Source organism: Palaemon carinicauda, chromosome 19 (genome assembly GCF_036898095.1).
Source record: "Palaemon carinicauda isolate YSFRI2023 chromosome 19, ASM3689809v2, whole genome shotgun sequence".
In the NCBI taxonomy this organism is placed as follows: Eukaryota; Metazoa; Arthropoda; class Malacostraca; order Decapoda; family Palaemonidae; genus Palaemon; species Palaemon carinicauda.
In genome coordinates, this window is record NC_090743.1 from 100,821,539 (window position 1) to 100,845,103 (window position 23,565).

At 33.8% G+C, this 23,565-nt stretch overlaps 1 protein-coding gene across 1 annotated transcript in view; it reads right to left on the bottom strand.

The window, feature by feature from the left end:
* LOC137658707 (putative polypeptide N-acetylgalactosaminyltransferase 9) overlaps positions 1-23,565 on the bottom strand; it is a 258,420-nt gene that overhangs the window by 118,418 nt on the left and 116,437 nt on the right. Inside the window, 2 exon segments of the mRNA XM_068393703.1 lie at positions 11,592-11,614; positions 11,616-11,759. Of these exon segments, the coding sequence (XP_068249804.1) occupies positions 11,592-11,614; positions 11,616-11,759 (167 nt within the window).

The following is a 23,565-nucleotide window of genomic DNA, read 5'->3' on the forward strand; positions in this document are numbered from 1 at the left end:
TCGGGATGTTGGGGAAGACCCAAACGATTGTCTATGTATAAAAGGAATGAGAGTCCGCTTGCCAGGGAAGATTACTTTGCATGAGTGTTGAAGGAATATTCAAAGGGTAAAGGAAAACTTATTATTTCATACAGCTGCGTGGGGTTACCTTTGTAATATTGTGATTATGCATATATTATGTATATAATATATCCACATATAGAGTATACATACACTCATGTATTTGTGTGCGTATCAACAACAACAAATGCAGCCGCTTCTAGTCCACTGCAGGACAAAGGCCTCAGACATGAACAACAAATTGCAGCCACTTCTAGTCTACTGCAGGCAGTTTTTATCCCCATGCTGGCCAAACAGAATGGCAATGGTGGGGGATTTTCGTCTAATGACTTACAGCAGCCAACCTATTATGGTAACCCCACTCATATTTTATATATATATACATATATATATATATATATATATATATATAGAGAGAGAGAGAGAGAGAGAGAGAGAACAACAACTATGCCCTTTCTTAAATTCTCTTACCCGTGGGTTTCTGAGCTCAAGCAAAAAGGATATCCGACAGAGGATAGAACAGTATCATGCAAATTCTCCACGCGTAGAATGCACCAGTTCAGACCCACTCTACGATCGGAAACGGCTCTTCCATTTACACACAAATACTTCCCAAGGCACGCCATCCTGAATGCGCATGCGCGCGTGCATGCCAGCTTTTGGAGAAAGTTTCATATCGCAGCTGTGTTTCTCAAAATCATCCCTTGCTGGAAATTTGAATATACCAGCGGCCAGTCTGTGCCATTTCAATATCAAAATAACCGAGCCTTTTGTCAATATTCTATCTGCAACCACAAGACGAATTTTCACCTGTTTGTGGCAGACTTTCATTGCTTCACGCGGATTGGATCTTACATTTACGTTTAGATGAGTTTATTGGGAAATTTCTCAAGATATATGACTTCATTTCTATTAAAAGGGACGGCCCATGAAGCGTGAATAAACGAAAAATCTAATTCTGTAACGTTGCTTTTTCAACTGAATTGTATCAAGTTTTGAATAAGTCTCAGCATAGAAACATCAAGTTTATTCACGAGGCAGATATGCTACGTCCGAGTTGCCGAAGTCTGTCAGCTTTGCCTGCGATGGAAAAAAAAAAAAAAAAAAAAAAACATATACAGTAGAAGTAAACGATATATTTAAATGAAACGACCAAGCAGCAAGCTTTGAAACGTCCGGACCGTTCGCTGTTCTGTTATTTAGAAGTAATGTGAAAAGAAACCGTGATGAAACGGCCCAAAACGTCTCATGAAAATGCTAACCAGAACCTCATTAAAAATACAGAGCAAGTGCCTGTAGCAAACAGTCGGTTTGATCGGCGCAGCTAGAAAATGTTCCAGGAAACGTTTGGAGGAGAAACATTTTCTTCATAGGACGCTAGAAGTGGTGGAAGGGAGGGAGGGGAGGGAAGAGGTGGGTGGGGTAAGTGAAAGTAGTATGGAAGCGAGCACACAATATATTCAGACTCATTTGAATATTTCGTCCGCTATTCCTTTCCTTGAAGCTTTTCTCGCAGCCGGCAATGACATTATAACTTTCTCCTAACTTCAGACAACCTACCTATTTCATTTAAGATGCGGCGTTCGAAATGGTCTCTCTCTCTCTCTCTCTCTCTCTCTCTCTCTCTCTCTCTCTCTATTCCACAAACAATATAGAAAAAAAGGAGAAACCTTTATTCACTTAAACCGGTCAGCCAAGTTGTCCATTGGCGATATGGTTCGTTACCAAAAGACGTGTGGGAAATTTATAGTCTTTCATTCGGCCAGAACTATACCTTTTCCCCCTCTTCTTTTTTTCCCTTTTTCAGAGGGGAAAGAAGAGGGGTCTAGTATTTGGTTTCATACAGATGTATGCTTGCGGGCTGTTCCAGCATGTTTATGCAATATTCAATTTCAACTTGCCATTGCAACAAAAAAGCTACAGAAGAAATTTTTATTCGGTTTTACATACAAAAATTAATTCACGCTCAAAAATATACATACACACATACACACACACACACACACACACACACATATATATATATATATATATATACATGTGTGTATGTGTGTGTGTGTGTGTGTGTGTGTAGGCCTCATGCGTTTCTCAAACCCAATCTGTTACCATCTATCGACTGGATACCTCATGAAGGGGATAAGTCAAGCATCTGAATTAAGGTCATCGGATTGTTAAAAAAAAAACATAACCATTAGACGATGAATATTTTATGCACTCACACATACAGAGCCACAAACACGCACACACACACAAATATATATATATATAGTATATATATATAAAATATATATATATATATATATATATAATTTACATTATATTACATAATATATGTATATTTACATTAAATATATATATATATATATATATATGTCTGTGTGTGTGTGTGTGCGCGCGTGTGAAAGTGTGATTTTGTCTGTACAATACACTTCTATAACAGATTAATAAATTATCTTCAATCTATTACAACAATCAAAATTCATACATACTATACCCAAAACAATGGTCACTATAACATTTTCATCATTTGAAATAAATAACCTCTCTCTCTCTCTCTCTCTCTCTCTCTCTCTCTCTCTCTCTCTCTCTCCACCGGTAAGCCAAGGCCTAAAATAATATAAAGTGAAAAAGGACCCTTGCTAGAATTATATTCACGCAGGGGTTTCCATTATAAAATCACCAAAAACTGCGCCGGGCCTCAAAAGCAGAACGCTGGTCCGGAGAAAATTAAATTATGTTCTACGTGAACGAACTACACTTTCTATCAAAACAGCCGCATTTGCCCAGACTTCGGATTTTGCGGTTAACCCTCACTAGATTGCAGCACGCTATGCAAAAGCCATGGACCAGAAAATAATAACTTGAAAAAAGACATGACAAGGTAACAACCAAATTCAAACGTGAGAGAGAGAGAGAGAGAGAGAGAGAGAGAGAGAGAGAGTGTGTGGATTTTAAGGACAGCAAAATCAATATTGTCAAATTGGTTTTCTTAAAATTCTAAAGCGACAAAACCTTAGCCTTCATTAAGATAAATAGAAAGGTAAGCTTATCTCAACAACTTTATTATGGAAACTGAAATAGGGTAATGTATTATTAAATTTTCTATATTCTAAACAACATATGAATATTCTGTGAAATCGATAATTACTTAACACATGAAAAAAACATGTGAAAAAAATTAATTTTAAACCCTAAAATTCTATCCACGCAATCACGCACGCACGTACGCACACACACACACACGCGTGTATGTGTATATATATATATATATATATATAGATACACATATATAATATATATATATATATATACTGTATATATATACATATATATTATGTTCGACTGTATGGATCTTTGAGCATCAATCCATCTCAGTTTTAAAATCAAATCTCCCATTTACATCTTAATCACAAACTTCCACCCAATAATGGCTATTTATTATGGTCTTTGTCACTTTTATTTTTTCTGAGTTTACAACTTCTACTTTTATATATTTACCACTTTTAAATCTAGTTTTACGTTATTCCAATCAACATCTCTCTCTCCTCTCTCTCTCTCTCTCTCTCTCTCTCTCAACACCACCTGATACAAAGATCTATATTTTCAACACTTGTCTCACTCCTGCAAATTTTTACCAGGAAAATATTCAATTTCATCAATACTCCAACTCTCTCTCTCTCTCTCTCTCTCTCTCTCTCTCTCTCTCTCTTTCAATACCACCTGATATAAAAATATTTTTTTCAACACTTTTGTCTCATACCTCCAGTTTTACCAAGAAAATTTTCAATTCCATCAATACTCCAACTCTCTCTCTCTCTCTCTCTCTCTCTCTCTCTCTCTCTCTCTCACATACACACACACGTTGAAACAAAGATCCATTTCCTATTCATACTTCTCCCGACCTCTCTTTCTCCCACCTTCTCTCCTCCTCCTCAACCACTTCATTCTCGCCCACCCATCCCCTTCATCTTCTTACGCTGCGCACACAAGCAATTTTACCAACCATCAAATCTAATAAGGCGAATACCGGCGAGCCAACTGAGACGGCGTTCCAAAATCATGGGATTCAATCCGAAACCCCAATAAGAAAGAGAGAGAGAGAGGAGAGGAGAGAGAGAGAGAGAGAGAGTTGGAGTATTGATGAAATTGATATATTTTCCTAGAAAAAAATTTGGAGGTATGAGACAAAAGTGTTGAAAAAATAGATTTTTGTATCAGGTGGTATTGAGAGAGAGAGAGAGAGAGAGAGAGAGAGAGAGAGAGAGAAGAGAGTTCTCTATTTTGATTATTCTTGAAAATGCATTGATTTTATGTTTAATCTTCATTTCATACAATGTTTCTGTTCGCCTGTCAAAGTTATAAAGTACAGGTCACCAAAATCTATATTATTAAAAAACATCTGATCTGAAAGGTAATAAATTATGAAAAGCCTAAATTAAAATCAGGAGTACAAATTGAAGAAAATTATGGGGAACCATTTAGTTTTGAAAAATAATTAAAAAAAATATCTATTAACACTAACTTACACATTTCTTTAAAACGCTATGTTAAAAAAAAAAATCTTGGTATTGACGTGCATATGAAATAACATGTAATAAGTTTATAGGAAATTTTCTTAAAATAATTAATCACCTTTAAGTGTTAAAATTCAGAATCTTTTAACTATTTCACTAAAAAAATGTATATCCTAAACAGCCTTGGATAATCAACAAACATATCTCGTTATCATTTAAATAAGAGAGAAATTGTCCTCCTATTTCCAAGGCTTAAATCAATTCTGAACTAAAAGTAAATCAGGTTTGATGCTCAGTCGACATATTCTTATTGTAGAACGCAAGTATTCAAAAGAGAAAAAAATCTATGAAAATAGTATATAATTTCGTGAAATATAAATCATAGAGTTGTTTTCCTTAATACCAAAACGGCACGGATTTAAATATAATTATTCACATTGAACTGTATAGAAAAACCTTGGAAGATGAATAAAAATAAAAATAATTTGCATCAAATAAACCAAAACAGAAAAATGTAAAAGCCATCACTTCCTTATCCTAGATTATGCAAATAAAGATTGAATCCCATAATGTCATAATATAAAGAAGCGTATTACAACGCCCCTAAAACAAACCTACAGGGCCACCCACAGCTTGGCACTGTGCTCCACCTGCAACAATGTAAACAGAGGCAACAATTCCGAATAATTACAACCTGGCACACCGTTATAATCAGTGGAAATCAAGCCAGCCCTCTGCACGAAGCGCCCTGAATGTAGCACGTTTGTCTAGTTGACGAGAGAAGCTGTGTAGTATGTTTGTTCGCCATCAGGAGCACGACGTTCAGGCCGTGTTGAAGCTGAGAATTGCTACGAGGCTGGGTGAGGCGTTTCGTGAGTTGTGTAAACGTCTCGGATGTCATACCAAACGTTTCAGGTATTCCATAAAATTTCAGGAACTATAAAAATGTTTTCAGTCATTATGGGATACATAATGCTACAAGGCGGTGGAGGTTTAATTGTACGGGTAAAACGTTTCATGAGTTGTGTAAAACGTTCCAGGTGTCTAACAAACGTTTCAGGTATTCCATAAAATTGAAAGAGCTATAAAATGGCTTCAGTCATTATGGATACATAATGATACAAGGTGGTGTAGGTTTATTTGTCAGGGTGAAACGTTTCATAAGTAGTGTAAAATGTTCCGTGTGTCTTAATAAACGTTTCAGGTATTCCATAAAATTGCAGGTGCTATAAAATGGCTTTAGTCATTATGGGACACATAATGCTACAAGGCAGTGGAGGATGAAACGTTTCACGAGTTGTGTAAAGCGTTGAGGGTGTCCTAAGAAACGTTTCAAGCATTCAATAAATTTCCTTGAGCTATAAAATAGCTTCAGCCATTATGGGATTATATAATTTGAATGTTTAAACCATCACGCGTGATATAAACACATCGACCGTTTAAGAAAACGTTTAATTATTACAAAAGGTTTCGCAATACATTTAGACAGTCATTAAAATGTTCTGAATGTTTTTAAAATTATTGCAAGCGTGAGACCATTTGAATGATGTTTTACTGCCATTGAAAAGCCCATTGATGGTCTTGAGTACGAAAAGATGGTGTAGTAATTATACACTTGAATATGAGAGAGAGAGAGAGAGAGAGAGAGAGAGAGAGAGAGAGAGAGAGAGATTCTAAAATGATAGCCTTCCAATAAAAGAAAATATGAAAAAAAAATCAGAAATGTTAACAACACAATCTCGGACGGAGTATGCTAATATTAACAGGAACGATTATAACACTTTTTAAGACACCTGTTCCTATATTTATTCTGGAAAGAACTATTTCTAGAATCACACTGCTCAGCAATTTTTTCATTCGTTCTATTGTCAACCGCCGGAACTCCCTACCCGTGTCTTTTTTTTCATGATTTAAAAACCTTACAATATTGGGATGCTAAAATTACACTTTTAGATTAGCCAACGCAGCCTCCCCCCCCACCCCCCGCGCCACCTTTTTGAATGCTAAACCCGTATTCATCACCTTTTCTTTTGAGTAGGGTAGAAAAGGACTAAGCCTAAGGACTTAGCAATGCATTTAAAAGTCTAAGGATCCCACGACCCAGGTTTTATTACTACCTACAAGTGACGCTCCTATTAACGATTTAATTAAAAATATATTTCACTAATGTTTTTTGTGAAAAATCTTTGAAAATTCGAATACGAAATGAGAGGAAGAATTTCTTCTCTCAGACGGCGAGTATGAAACCGTGATATGAAGTCTTTTCAGAAAGGGCTGCAATTTAAAATGACATGAAAAGACGAAAAAGAAACTGAAAAGAGAATAAAAAAGCGTTCATGAAAAGGAATCCTTACAGAAAAATAAGTGAAATAGATATAATTTGAATATCACATTCAAACACCAAAAAAAACAAAAAAAAAAAAAAAAAAAAAATCGGAACGAATATTTTAATTTCAAATTCAAAACGAAAAAATATTTCACGCCAACATACGTTCGAAAATTCCACGCCCGATGCAGAATAATTCCGAAATATTCCAATAACAATTCGATAGAAATTAAAGCTTTGCTGCTAGGTGTGAAAACAAATAACAACGGAACAATAAATAAAATCGAGCGTGATTCGATTATTCTAGCCAGCTGAACAAATACACTTTTCAAATAAATGTGTTAATTGATAGCGTTTTCGGTCAAACCTACATTCAAATAGCGTTTCTATAGCTTTTTCTCTCTCTCTCACCCACAAACACACACACACACACACACACACATATATATATATATATATATATATGTATATATATATATATATATATATATGTGTGTGTGTGTGTGTATATATATACATACATACATACACATATATGTATATTTATATATGTGTGTGTATACACACACACACACACACACACACATATATATATATATATTATATATGTTTGTGAGAGCGGAGATATATATAGGCCATAGAAAAGAAATATAACCAACCTACATGTAAAAATAAAAGCAAACTAGAACAGCACTCTGAAAGTGTCTGTGTGACAACCATGTGTGAACTTAGGGTTAAGACTACCGTTGATCCGGTCGACATTTTGCTCGACCTTTACATTGACCTTTGACCTAGAACTTTAAAAATATTAAAAAATGCACTACTTCCACGTCTCAAATTAACAATTAATCCTGAATGTTTCACAACTCTAAGAGTAAAATTTTTATCAGGATTTTGTTCACAAACAGACAAAAGAATATACAGGGGCTTCAAAACAACTATGCTGAGGCCATTGTAGGCATTGACAGTTCTTACCTTTTATATATATATATATATATATATATGTAAATAATTAATTATATACAAATATATATGTATATGTATATACACATATATACACACACACACACACATATATATATATATATATATATGTATACATAATATATATATATATATATATATATGGTATGAAATGTCAATGCCTACAATTGCCTCAGCATAGTTATTTTGAAGCCATGTTTGTCCCTTTATTTGTTTGTTTGTGAACAACTTCCAGACCACAATATTACTCTTAGAGGTGTAAAACATTCAGGGAATAATTGTTAATTTGAGACCTGAAGTAATTCATTCTATATTATTAAAGTTCTATGTCAAAGGTCAATGTCAAGGTCGATAAAAATGTCGACCGGATCAACCGTAACCTTAACCCCAAGTTCACACATAGTTATTAGACAGACACTTTCAGAGTGCTTTTCTTGTTTGCTTTTATTTCTACATGAAGTTTGGTTATATTTCTTTGCTATGGCCTATCTATCTCCCGCTCTTACAAACAAACACACACACATACACACACACATACACACACATATATATATACTGTATATATATATATGTATATATATGTATATATATACATATATATATGCATATATATATATGTATATATATATATATATATATATACAAATATTAATTATTTATACACATATACAATCATATAAATAATATAAAATTTAATATATATATATACATACATATATATATATATATTTATATATATATATATATATATATATATATATATTTATATATATATATATATATATATATGTATATATATCCCTATCTGAGCGGGCATACATTAACGTCCCGAACGGGTTTGTGTATCGCCATGATAAGCAAAGCTGTACTAGTCAGGGCCACCCATAATAGATTAGTTTGCTTGTGAACGATCAGACGAAAATTTTGCGCCATCACCAACCTGCACTGGCCAGAGTTTTGATAAAAATGGGCAAGAGAGAGAGAGAGAGAGAGAGAGAGAGAGAGAGAGAGCATAAACCCACGGGCAAAATAAATCGAGAAAAAGGGAGCCAGTGCAATAGTCCTTCCTCCCTGGCGCGGGAAGGGGAGGGGGGGGGGGGGGGGGTTACGACCCACATCCAGTGGGTGCTCTCCATGTCTAGCTCTATCTTAATTAAATCTAACTCGTTTCCACGCGGCTATTTCCATGCACATCACAAATCCAAATGCGATTTTCTTCTTTCATTACCCCTAACAAAGTTCAGTACCAAAAATTACTATTCAAAATTCATAAAAGAGAGAGAGAGAGAGAGAGGAGAGAGAGAGAGAGAGAGAGAGACTATATATAATGATCAAGAGATAGCAGGCTGGTAGTAATTACAACTTTCAAAGACTTTCGTATCATTATATATACAAATAAATAAACACACATGAATATATATATATATATATATATACACACAAGAGTAAATGCAAAGGATATGGATACATACATATGCCCTGCCTGTAAAACCCCATAAACTACCAACAGAAACCTTAATACAGATGGAATCGAGACGGAGAAAGGGAGTGGTAGTAGGAAGAAATCTTAAAAAAAAGGTCAAGGATGTATTTAGGAGAAGAGACGAGACAGATCCTCTCGTGGGATGAAGTCACCATCAGCATCCCGGGGTTTGAAGGAGATCACGCTATGATGCGGAACGTTTCGAGTGACCCAGACAAAAGCCAGAGAGAGAGAGAGAGAGAGAGAGAGAGAGAGAGAGAGGCTGTCTGCCTCGCTATTTCACCGAATTTCTCCATTGTTAAATGTAACTATTTATATCTTATTCTATGTTCCTGTTATCACTCGTATCTCTGCTACTTGCATAGAATTATTCATTTCTCAAGATATTTTCTCTTATTCAGTGTCAACTGTCTCTCAGGCACCAACCCCGCCCCCTTATCTCTCTCTTCCATCCATCACATCATAATTAGTCTCCTTTTCCGCTCGCATTAATGTCCATCAAACTAGTTCACAGGCTTATTTTCTGAATGCGTACGTCAGTCACTTTTCCTTCTTTTATTTATCCTTTTTTTTTTTTTTAATTCCCCTATAATTACCCTCATAATTCTTCCCCTTGGTCTGCCTCCCCTCCCTCCCCGTACTCGAGCCACATTTTTCCCGTTTCTTCTTTTCAAAACTTACCTTATAATTAGCGTCATCATTAAGCTCTCTCTCTCTCTCTCTCTCTCTCTCTCTCTCTCTCTCTCCTCTCTCTCCTCGGAATAATCTTAAAATAAAAGGAGAGTAAATCGCCCCAGTAAGAGAAGAACCTCAAGATGATGTCTCTTCTTCTCTATGAACGAGGCCAAGTAGGCATGATACAGCTCTTCCGATTGGAGGAGAGTCGTTCTGAAAGAGCTTTCCTGATTAAAGGGCGACTCTACCGGCCTCTTACGACTGGCCTATCACTTTTCCCCAAAAAAGAATTTCTGTTTAAAAGTCGGATTTATAATGGGCCATTCTTCTCGATGAATATTAATGTCTGTCATCCTGTCTGTCTCACTTTTAAGTGACCTCAGGATTACTTTCGTGTCCTGTACAAGAGAACTTCTATGCTTTTTTTTTTCTTTTCTTTTTTCTTTTGTCTTTCATGATTCAGCCACAGGAGATATATTCTCAAAATCCATAACCCATTCGCACACACACACACACACACATATATATATATATATATATATACAAAAGAACCGCAGGGGAAATTAAATAGAATATATGGGATTTTATGTCCTGACTAGTTTTGTGATACTTCAGACGACTGTTCCAGAAAAAGTATTATGAATCTAATCAGGACTCTTAACCTTATATTTTCCATTTCCTTTTCCTGTGTTTATTTTATATATATATATATATATATATATAACCACACACAAACACACACACACACATATATATATATATGTATATATATATATATATATATATATTTGTTGATCATTGCGGTACCAAATCCTTTCACTACGTTATAGCATCCCACTCAGAAAAGATATATATATATATATATATATATATATCTTTTCTGAGTGGGGATGCCATAACGTAGTGAAAGGGCTTGTGTACTGCAATGATCAACAAAGCTTTACTAGTCAGGACCACCACACTAGGTTGGTTTGCCGTGAGCGATCAGATTAAAATCTCCCACCATCACCAATCCGCAGTTGGCCAACATGGTGATGAAAAACTGGCGAAACCCCAGACTGAATAAAAACATGGCTGAGGCCTTTGTTTTGCAATGGACTATAAATGGGTGCATTCTTCGTGCACGTATCTTTGCATGTATTTAACATGGTACGTATGTTTAAACAATGTCAAGTCTTAATCAAACACTTAATTAATATTTATTAATTTTCTAATACAACATTCGGCATTACACATCGCCTTTTTTTCCAGTCGTGCCTAATTTCCTTTTCCTATTATTCTAATTTCTCAATCCTTAATCATTTTAACTTTAACATCGGGCTTGTCTGTGATTATTTTACATTGGAGCTCAGTTTTTTGCTCAACCTAAAAATCTTGATTCAATATTTACTTGACTTATCTCCCAGCAAAAAGCAACAAGAATGTCTTAGATAACACTACTCTATAATCCCAACGTCTTCAGCATACGAAACAAGGAGAACAAATCTTCTATTGCATTACGTCATAATCCAAAGAGTTCCTAAAAAAAGGAAAGACAATAAATACTCACCCATATCGGAGTTATCATCGACAGGATAATCTCCGGAGTAAGTGGCTGGGGGACCTATCCAGTATGGAGTGCACTGTCCGGAGCAGGACGGACCAGGCTTCGTTGTGGAAGCATACGATGACAGACGTCTCTGGAAGGTTTTCCAGGAAGCGTCCCGGGGCTTTGCACCTGAAGGGGAAGAAGAAGATAGTTATAGCCAGTTGGTTGATGGTCTTATTAGTGTTTTTCAAGTGGTTGTAACCATATACATATCGCCATTAGCTGTTGAAGGAAATGCATATTTGGTATATATTTAGATGTAAACTCCCCATATTGGTAAAACTTCCTTATATTACTTTTCGAATCCTTATCCGCATAGAATAAACAATCTGTACTTCTACGAAACTTCTATTAGTGTTCGATTTATGTATAAATAAGGAAGATAAATTAATGGCTAAATTCTATCAAGGATCTTAAGACCTTAAGATATATATATATATATATATACATATATATATATATATATATACATATATATATATACATATATATATATATATATATAGAGAGAGAGAGAGAGAGAGAGGAGAGAGAGAGAGAGAGAGTATATAAATACTATAGTGTATACATTATAATTATCATTATTACTAAGTGTATACATTATAATTATCATTATTCCTAAGTGTATACATTATAATTATCATTATTACTAACTAAGCTAAAACGCTAGTTGGAAAAGCAGGATGCCACATGTATAAGATTATAGGCCGCAACTGGGAAAAATAACCTAGTAAGGAAATGAAATACTAAAATAAACCAACTGCAAGAGGTAATGAACAATTAAAATAAAATAATTTAACAACATTAAAATAAATATTTCATATATAAACTATAAAACCTAAAAAACCTAACAAGATGAAGAGAATTAAGATAGAATATTGTGCCCGAGTGTACATCCTCACGCAAGTGTATGTAGGATGCTAAGGACATGATAACCCATTACAAACTCAAATATGGTGTATCTTAAGCCCCTTAAATAAGGAAAGTCAACAAAAATGGACAAAGTGAACCCGGAAGCCAATTAGGCTGAAAAGAAGAGTATTTTTTAAAGAGAGAGAGAGAGAGAGAGAGAGAGAGAGAGAGAGAGAGAGAGAGAGAAATTCTGGAAAGTAATCTTAACAAAGAACACGACAAATTTGCCCCAAACACAAAATAAAAACAACTGAACAGAACAGATTGAAAGAAACAAATCTCAACTGACTCAGTCCTCCCTAGAAGAAGCCAACCTCCCCAGAGTGGCTGCTTCAAATGATATTTTCACCCCGATGCAGACCACATTGTTATGAATAAATGGATTTTGGTAACAGGACCCAAACACAGCCAAAGGAAGTCAGTGGCGGAAGGAAGCTCCGTCCCGGTTTATGGTAATTCTATTGTTGTGTGCCTTAATGGGAGACAGATCCTTTTAAAATGCATCAAAATTCTTCTATTTGAAGGCTAAAAATTTCTTCAAATTGATGAAAATAAAATGAGAAATTTGAACAATAAATGAGTAATTGTGTAATGTTGAGACGATAAAATGTATGGCAAAATATTTAAACATGTAAAAAGGATGAAATTGGTTCTGATGTTATAGATTATTATGAACTATTGTACGCGACCTGTCAAAAAACGACGACTAAATGTTTAGATGTATGCACGCACACACAGACTAAACCCTTCCCAACCCCTCCCTCTTTCCTAATTACAACCCATCTCACCAAGGTATGATTACTCCCTGTTCCCCTAACCGAGAGGCCAAGTAGTTATACGTCTGACAATGCCACTGCGCGTGAGCAGAAAGAAATATATATATATATATATATATATATGTATACTATATATATATATATTCATCTTATTATTATCCTCATGAGCCATAATTAGTCCACTGCAGGACAAAGGCCTCAGACATGTCCTTCCATTTCCGTCTGCTTAGGGTCTTTCTATGTCAGTGTATAACAGCCAATTTTCTTAGCTCGTCAATCCATCGTCTTCTCCTCCTTCCTTAACTTCTTTTTCCAATCTCTAGGGATGCGTTCTGTTATTCTTCATGTCCTTCTATTATCTGCCATTCTTATCATATGTCTTGTTCAAACTATATCCACATTTATAGAAATTCTGATTTTATTATTCCATATTTCTTTCTCTCCTCTTCAGCTTTAATATTTGTATATGTATAATAAAATTCGTTTCCAAATTACAATATTGTAGAAAACAATTATGCACAATGGATTAGTATCTCTCTCTCTCTCTCTCTCTCTCTCTCTCTCTCTCTCTCTCTCTGTAAGTATCTAACACTCCTAAAACATTTTTTGCTATCTAAGCTCAATAGACACCATAACATTGTTAAACAGGCCAAAAAACTTCATAACAATGCCATCCTGAAAATTTAAACATACCACAAAAAAAAAAAAGACTTAACAAAACCTAAGGAAAACTAAATAGAAAAAGTTCACCAAACCCTGAAAAAAACATTACCACACTAAAAAATATACATTTACCAAACCCTATACTAACTTATAACCAGACCCAAAAACTCATAATAACAGCAAAAACCAGTTATAACCCTACTAAAGAGAGCTAATAAACCGACAAAAGGTGCCATTACCAAATCCCCCCAAATAATCAAATAACAATGGGACCCAATAGAAATAAACTGCAGCAGGGCAAAAATAAATGGCAGAAACAGTTTCAACATCAAAAGAGAATTTCACCCTGATTGGGGAGACAAACAAACAACAGTCCCCATTAACAGAATTGAATTCGGTACGTAGGAGATAAAAAGGGCAGTAAATGGAACCATTTGGGCGTTTTGTTTGCGCACGCACACACACACACAAACAGACATACGCAGGGGGAGAGGATTAAGAACTGGTTCTGTAAGTGTTCTATGGCATTGCGTTCATTGCATAACAGCTGATTATCTTTTTTAAAAATCCGCTTATCTGTTGTTTGTATAGATAACATTATAATTAACATTGGTGTATTAAAGGGCTTATCAGTGGCCTACATGGAAGAAATCTGAGAGATTTTGATAAAGATATGACGTTCATAGATACAACCATACGGGCGTGGCTTTCGACTTCATAACGTTATGACAATATACAGATGCATAAAAAAAAATAACAGTACATTATCAGTTATCAAGACATTTGAAATTAAGTTAAAACAATATCAATAAGCAATTATCTTAAATAGAAACACACCCCCTATGATATAGATTTTTTCACTTCGTAACACATTGAAAAAAAAAAAACGTGTCTCTTAAGAACAATTCATTTATAAGAATAAGGTTAAAAGTAATAACCTCAAGAACAACACACAAACACAAAAAGAGAGATTGAACAATAAAGAAATGATTATAACTACGGAATCAAACATATTATTCATCAACGTAAAGGAACTTTTAATTACTTTTCTAGCTCAATAAACATAAACTTAATATCGGTTACGAGAAAACTGCCTACGAACAAAGAGCTTATAATAGAAAATCAATAGCTATAAAGCATGCATATAAGTTTCACAGAGATTTACATGTAAGCAAACTCTATAAGTATTCAACTAAGGACATAGCATATACATACTCAGCGTTATCAAATAAAAATTTGGCAAAGGATTATTAAGCATAAAAATCAATAAGAAACTGCGACATTGAAATGAAATTTCGCCAATAATATTGAACCTTGCTCATTGAACGAAAAAAAATAACATAAATGAAAATTATTTCAGATTGAGCCTTATGGATTATTACAAGCAAACTTTTATTGAATATAATAGATTTAAAGAAGTATACTGAGTTCAGATAACTGACATTTGAAAAGTGTGAAATAAAAAATTAATTAAAAAAGGATATTGAACCTTAATAGTTAGTAAAAAGAAACTCGGTGTGATTAGAAAAGAATTTAACTAAGGTAACGATCCTTGATGATTTATAATTATAGCAATATTAGGCAAATGAAAATCCTGGAAAAGATTTAATATGAAAAAAAGGTTGTAAGGTTATACAAATATCAAATATTACGCATATGCATACTATATATATATATATATATACTAATATATATATATATATATATATATACACACACACATACATATGTGTGTGTGTACACAACAACAACTACAACAAATACAGCCGTTTCTAGTCCACTGCAGGACAAAGGCCTCAAATATGTCCTTAGTCATTTCTAGGGGTTTGGCCAGTCTTATCACCAAGCTGGCCAAGGCGGATTGGTGATTCGAGGAGAATTTAGTCTGATAGCTGAAGGTAAACCAACCTAGTACGGGTGGCCCTGACAAATACAGTATATATATATATATATATATATATACATATATACATACATACATACATACATACATACATACATACATACATACATACATATATATATATATATATATATGCACCTCTTACGCACCACCTCTCGCCAGGGTATGAATACTGCGGGGTATGGGAGAGCAGAGCCTGACCGGAAAGATATATGTAAATTACTTATTTTTCATATATAGCCAGGGCTCTTTACTATCAAATAAGTAAGTCATAATATAAATAACCGAGATGTCTTAAGGAGACGAGAAAAAATCATATATACGCAAAGAACATAAGGAACATTGATAATGATCAACACCCATAAACATTTACGACCTAAGCGAAAAAAAAAAATGAAAAACGAAGCTGTGAGCAAAACTGAACGGAAATGAGGAACACAAAGGAAATGAGCTACATTAGAAGGAAATGAAATACGGGAGCATATGTGCACAGAAGAGGAAATGAGGGACATTTACCCCCCAGATTAAAGCAACGATTAACCAGTGGATGGGAGGGAAGAGGGAGGAATTTGGAATTAAGAAAAAAAGAAAGAAAAAGAGAACTTTGGGTGGATTTTGGTCAAAGCAAATGAATGCATGGCTGACCTAATATGACCCGTGACGTCATTGGTCAAAGCAAATGAATGCATGGCTGACCTAATATGACCCGTGACGTCATTGGTCAAAGCAAATGAATGCATGGCTGACCTAATATGACCCGTGACGTCATGGATTCGTTACTGAGTTTCTTCAGATCATTTTCTATGAAGAAACAGTTTAACACATAAAATGCCACAATGGATGATCATCTTTGGGATTACATTATTACTATTACCTATAAGAAAAAAAAATTATGATACGTAAAAAGAACAAAAAATAAGCAACGCTAAAATACAAACATACTAATGAATTACACACGCATATATGCTGTAAGTATATATATATATATATATATAAGTATATATATATATATATATATATAATAAAGTATATATATATATATATCCCTTTCTGATTGGTAATATCTTAACTTGGTGATTGGGTTTGTGTATCACACATATTCAAATGCTGGCAGTTACATTTCAAAGTTAATTACATCCAGCCTCGTTTCAATATGGCGACCAGCCCCAGCAGGGACTGCTGTCACCCTTCGAGCGAATATCTGCAGTCTATCACGACAGCCCGGGGACAATTAGGTCTACAAGAATGGCAAGACAATAAATCAATGCTATCAAACTGGAGTCAGCGCTGACAGACAAAGGGTCTTCTTGGGGTCTCTCTCTCTCTCTCTCTCTCTCTCTCTCTCTCTCTCTCCTAAGTAAAACTTTTAGGGATAAGAATTATCAGGTACAAATCAACAAATATATACTTTTAATTTACCTCAAGGGCTGCCCTTCTAGTCCTAAACTGCAGGGAAACCCTATTCTCTAGTCTACAGGATTTTTCATAATTCATTTTATCGTATGCATTCCAACGCATTACGCATTTCACATCGTATATTGCTCGTTTACTGTCAAACCCACAATATTGAAACACCTAGAAAACAAGAAAGTCTCCAGTTTCTTCTTGAAAGCCTCCATATCTTTATTCTTTCGGATGTCAAGTAGGAGCTTTTTGTATTTTTAGACTTGTATGAATTTTATGTAAGCGTTCATTACTATTATTAAGAGGGGGAGATTAACCAGACCAATGAGTTGAACTCGACTCTTACAGAGTTGGTCCGATTAACCATCCGGAACAAAAAAAATTTACATTAATGTTAAATAAATCAATAAAATAAAATATGTATTAAATATAATGGATGAAAATAAAGAGGTAAAATAATTTGTGATAAATAGAAATTCAATTCTTATATATAGAACCAATGTTTCTTTAAAAAGTTAAAATACTAAAAACCGAGAAAATCTGTCGGATTATTAATATTATTATTATTACTTGCTACGCTACAACCCTAATTGGAAAAGCAGGATGCTATAAGCCCAAGGGCTCCAACGGGGAAAATAGCCCCGTGAGGAAAGGAAATAAGGAAAAAAATACAAGAAGTTAAGAACAATAACAACATGAAAATAAATATTTCATATATAAACTATAAAAACTTGAAAATAACAAGAGGAATAGAAACAAGATAGAATAGTGTGCCCAAGTGTACCATCAAGTAAGCGAACTCTAACCCAAGACAGTGGAAGACCATGGTACAGAGGCTATGGCACTACTCAAGACTAGAGAACAATAGTTTAATTTTAGATTGTCCTAGAAGAGCTATTTACCATAGCTAAAGAGTCTCTTCTACCCTTAACAAGAGGGAAGTAGTAACTGAACAATTACAGTGGTTAACCTCTTGAAGAAGAAGAATTGTTTGAAAATATTGCAGTTGCTAGAAATATGTTCCATAGCTAACATAAGCTTACAAATATAACAATACTTATATACATCATGGTACATATGTATAGACTACCGCATTGGCCCTGACAACCACACAAAGGGTGCTTAACATCAAAAGCGCCGTATCCCAGCCTGACAACTACCTCCTTCGGAATACAAAGATGATGCCCTCATAATTCCCCTCTGAATTCCCCTTTTCCTAATTCCTTTACAATGCCGGATTGCTCGTGTCCCCTCAAGGGAAACCGAAGCCTCACTGCTGCTGCTACTTTCAAGCCTATTGTTATTTTCGGTTTTGTTTATTATGTGTCAGCATTTATGAAAGAACATTTCTTTTTCTAAACAATAGTGCGGAGAAGTGTATGACTATATTTGAGATTTTCCTTATTTGCGATGAGTGTAATTTTCTACTTTAGATAAATAAGTATACAAAGATATATATATATATATATATACAGTATATATATATATATATATACATACAGTACATATATATATATATATAATATATAAATACATAGTCTATATATATATACAGTACACATATATGTATATATGTATATATATATATCTATATATCTATCTATCTATCTATCTATCTATCTATATATATACATATAATATATATATATATATATATATTTGACAATAAAGTCGATCAAAACGAGTGGAATTATCCATTCTAAAATACAAGTAAAGACGAGGGAAAAAATCTTCCTAATTTAGGACGTATATCCGAAGGCAAAACTGAACCAATACCAGAATATATCAAAGTGTATAAATTACAACAATTTATCAAAGGAACATTCTTGAGAACAATTCACGAATAAATAAAATAGGAAAAGGAAATCTTTGTTGTTAAAGCAAATTCTTCTCCATTTATACCAAGAATTGTTTAAATCGATATCAATACCTATTGGTTATTTCATATCATTTCTAATACATAAAAATATATCGAATCGTATATGAATAAAGTCAGTTTAATTCACTGAATGCATAAACGCAGAGGAGACTATCTTGCTCCTCTTCATAAATTTAAAGCATAAATCATCCAACTCGGAAGTAATACACATTTATTATCCGCCAAATATTACAAAAGGAGAAACCATGCATTATACATGAATAAATCCTGCCCCAAAAGCATCGTTCATTTAAATTGTTTCTTCGCCTCATACATTCAAAGCAATAAAACTCCGAGAAAGAGGGTAATGCATCAAATATTTGAAAGACCCATTTCGTGAAACAATTAACGAATAAATCATGAATGAAAGTAAAACGTCCACAGTACGAACGAACTCTTACTTTATCTCTGCATACATTACTTGCTCTTTCCGCTGCAGGGCAACTGTACTTAGGCCTTTAGGCCTGACGGGATTATTGATGTCGCTCTTCTGTTAGTCTCGGTCCCTAATTCAGTGTTGTACTATCCACCCTGAGAGTTACTTGTTTGCTCCTATCATGGTAATTAAAAAGCAAGGATTTACCTATTACTACGTTGTATTTTGTATCGAACATGAATACAAAATACAAAAAGGTACAACAATTATACAACTGGCTGTTTAGTACTGACTACAGTATAAAAGGAGAACATATGTCGATACAATCATTAGCATTCAAGGTCTTCAATATTGCTTACATTTATTTGTGTGAAATCATCAGTAGTTTATTTCGAAGCAAAAAATAAAACAGGAGTCTTTTAATATAAACATTGGATATAACTATATTTTTAGCAATTGGTTGTCGGTAAAGAAATTAAAGAAAAAGGGGAAAGTCAAAATGTATAATCAAATGATATATAAAGACCCTCACTTTCTGTAATCAAATATTGAAATTAATAAAATTTGGTGATTCAAGAAAGGATATATGAAAATTAAGAAAGGGTTCAATAACAAAAGACAGACAGACATGGAAAAAATACGTTTAAGGAAAATAAACACAAAACAAATATATGAATGTGTATTTCCCTTTACTAAGGTAACAATAGAAATTGTAGAAAAAATGAAAGCCAATTTAGCATTTAGAAAACAAGGCTCTCTCTCTCTCTCTCTCTCTCTCTCTCTCTCTCCTCCTCTCTCTCTCTCTTTCTCTCTCTCATATATATATATGTATATATATGTATATATATATATGTAGATATATATAATAGAATATATATAATATTCATATGTATATATAATATATACTGTATATATATGTATATATGATATATATAAATTACATTTATATATATATATCATTTATATAGAAATATATATATATATATATATATATATATTATATATATATATATATATATATGTATTATATATACATACATATATATATAAAATAAAAATTGTTATTTTGAAACATCAAACAAAGAGAGTGAAACAGATACAAAACATTTCTATCGTTCACAAAAGAAGAACAGAAAAATTCAAAAGTGTAAACGAAGATCTTCAAACACTCTATTCTCAACCTTGTCGACAACAACCTGCAGAGGCCTTCGTCCTTGGAAATGCCTCTCCTTGTCCTCATGGGATGAGAGGAGGAAGAATTGGGAGAGTGAGAATGAATGGATCCAGTGAATGGAGAATGACCTATCCGGGCTAGAGAGAGAGAGAGAGAGAGAGAGAGAGAGAGAGAGAGAGAGATTTCTCAGGGGAAAAGTAGGATGAATGTGTGTGTGTGTCAGAGAATGGGAGAGGATTTCTCAAGGGGAGAAGGCAAAGGAGAGAAAGAGAGAAAGGTTTTGGGGAGAAGAGGAAGGATACCTACACACGCACGCACGCACACACATATAAATATATATAAATATATATATATACATATATATATAAATTGAGAGAGAGAGAGAGAGAGAGAGAGAGAGAGAGACTCCCCTACCGCAAGAGGCGACCTTTCAGCACCTCCTGGATAGCGTCTATTGTCGCGAACTAATGAAGGTGAAATTTCAATATATAATTTATTCTCATGGTCAATTTAGCTGCAAATATGTGACCGCAATTCCAACTCTCACTCTTTTTTCCCACTTTTTCATAAACCCTCAATTTTCAAATTATGATTTCCGAGGTCAGGAAGAGATTGGGTTTTAAGAGGAACTTTTCTGTCTGTCTCTCTCTCTCTCTCTCTCTCTCCTCTCTCTCTCTCTCTCTCTCCAAACGCAAAAACACAAAACCAGAAAATTAAGTCAGCAGAGGCAAAGAATGGATATAGGAATTTTCAAAGAACAACGGCAAAGTTTATTATCATAGGAGATGTAAAAACAATACAAAAATTATACAAACTAACAACAGAATTTACAATTTCACACTGGAGATTACACAAACAAATCTACAATGATATATAAATTAAACAAAGATCTTATTATACATGGATAAAACTGAAAGACCTGCCAGCGTAATGGGGATAAATACATCAATAGAAAGTGTTAAAATATCAAATAGAGCCTATAATTTACATATGGGATTTTCAAAAGTTAAGGACAGAAATTAGCCAAGGCACACGAGATGAATCGAATTCAAAATAATTCAATTATATTACCCATACGGCCCAGCTTTACTAACAATGTATCACAATGAATATTAGTGCAATAGCTAAGTTTCCAGCTTTATTAACAATGTTTCAAAATAAATATTAGGACAATAGATAGGTTCCCAGCTTAATTAATAATGTTTCAAAATAAATATTAGGACAATAGATAGGTTCCCAGCTTAATTAACAATGTTTCAAAATAAATATTAAGACAATAGATAGGTTCCCAGCTGAATCACCAATGTTTCAAAATGAATATTAGGACAATAGATAGGTTCCCAGCTTAATAAACAATGTTTCAAAATAAATATTAGGACACTAGATAGGTTCCCAGCTTAATCAACAATGTTTCAAAATAAATATTAGGAGAATAGATAGGTTCCCAGCTTAATTAACAATGTTTCAAAATAATATTAGGACACTAGATAGGTTCCCAGCTTAATCAACAATGTTTCAAAATAAATATTAGGACAATAGATAGGTTCCCAGCTTAATTAACAATGTTTCAAAATAAATATTAGGACACTAGATAGGTTCCCAGCTTAATTAACAATGTTTCAAAATGAATATCAGCATAATAGATAGGTTCTAGAGATGCAAATTAAATAAAACGAATAGTGAGACGCATAATTTATAAATCCTAGCGATTGCATATATAACAAAATATCATCTAAAGACCCTTGTATGAAAGAGATAATTACAAAAAGACCTAATTCAATTGTTGGATACGAAAATTGATTAAAAAATGAACCAAGATTAAGGAATGCACGAATCCCAGAAAAAAAATGACATTAAAACTGTTTGGTTCGAAAAGAAAAAAAAACTGTATGGCCATAAAATTCTGCCAACGTCTACGGTAAAATCATTTGGCTGCATTTATTCCTGCTGGTTATTTCACTGTATTGCTTGATTGAGAGAGAGAGAGAGAGAGAGAGAGAGAGAGAGAGAGAGAGTTCGGTTTAAAAGCATCTAAATCAGTGTGATATATAACAAAGGAATTTATAATATGCAATCAGAAGAAGGATTAGGTGAAATAAATGAATCCTCTCTCTCTCCCTTCTTTCTGTATATATATATATATATATATATGTGTGTGTGTGTGTGTGTGTGTGTATACATACATACATATATATATATATATATACACACCTATCTATGCGTATGTGTGTACGTCTTTCCATATATGTAACATTACATTATGTAAATTATAATCATTCATAAAAGTACAGCCATAAAACGCAATATCAATAGAAACCTATTATAATGTATTAGGGAACATTGAGTTAAATATCACCCCATTAAATCTAATTGATTCCATAATTATACCCTTATCAGCTCTTGCCAACGTCTCGGGTCCTAACTTCTGAGAGTCTTTGTCTTTTCAAATAAGTACAGTTTTAGATTCATAAACAATTGTATATATTGTTGCCTGAAAGTGCTTTATGTGGTCATGAATAATTCCATAATAATGACTAACTCGTCTCATCATTTATGAGAAACTCCCGGAAACTATAAATTTTCCTCTTGTATCCTAAATGTGAAATTCCCTTAGATACAGTTGAATATATCAACCTTAATCACATAATTACATACAATACATTCTAGTTTTAGTATACACTAGTGCATCTGAACTTAAACTGACGAATAATAATCTCGTAATACTAGGTATAAAGTTAATTCTAACAATCATGCCTTCTCCATCATAAGGCTCAATACTACACAGAATTCTAGAAGTTTTATTCCAGCT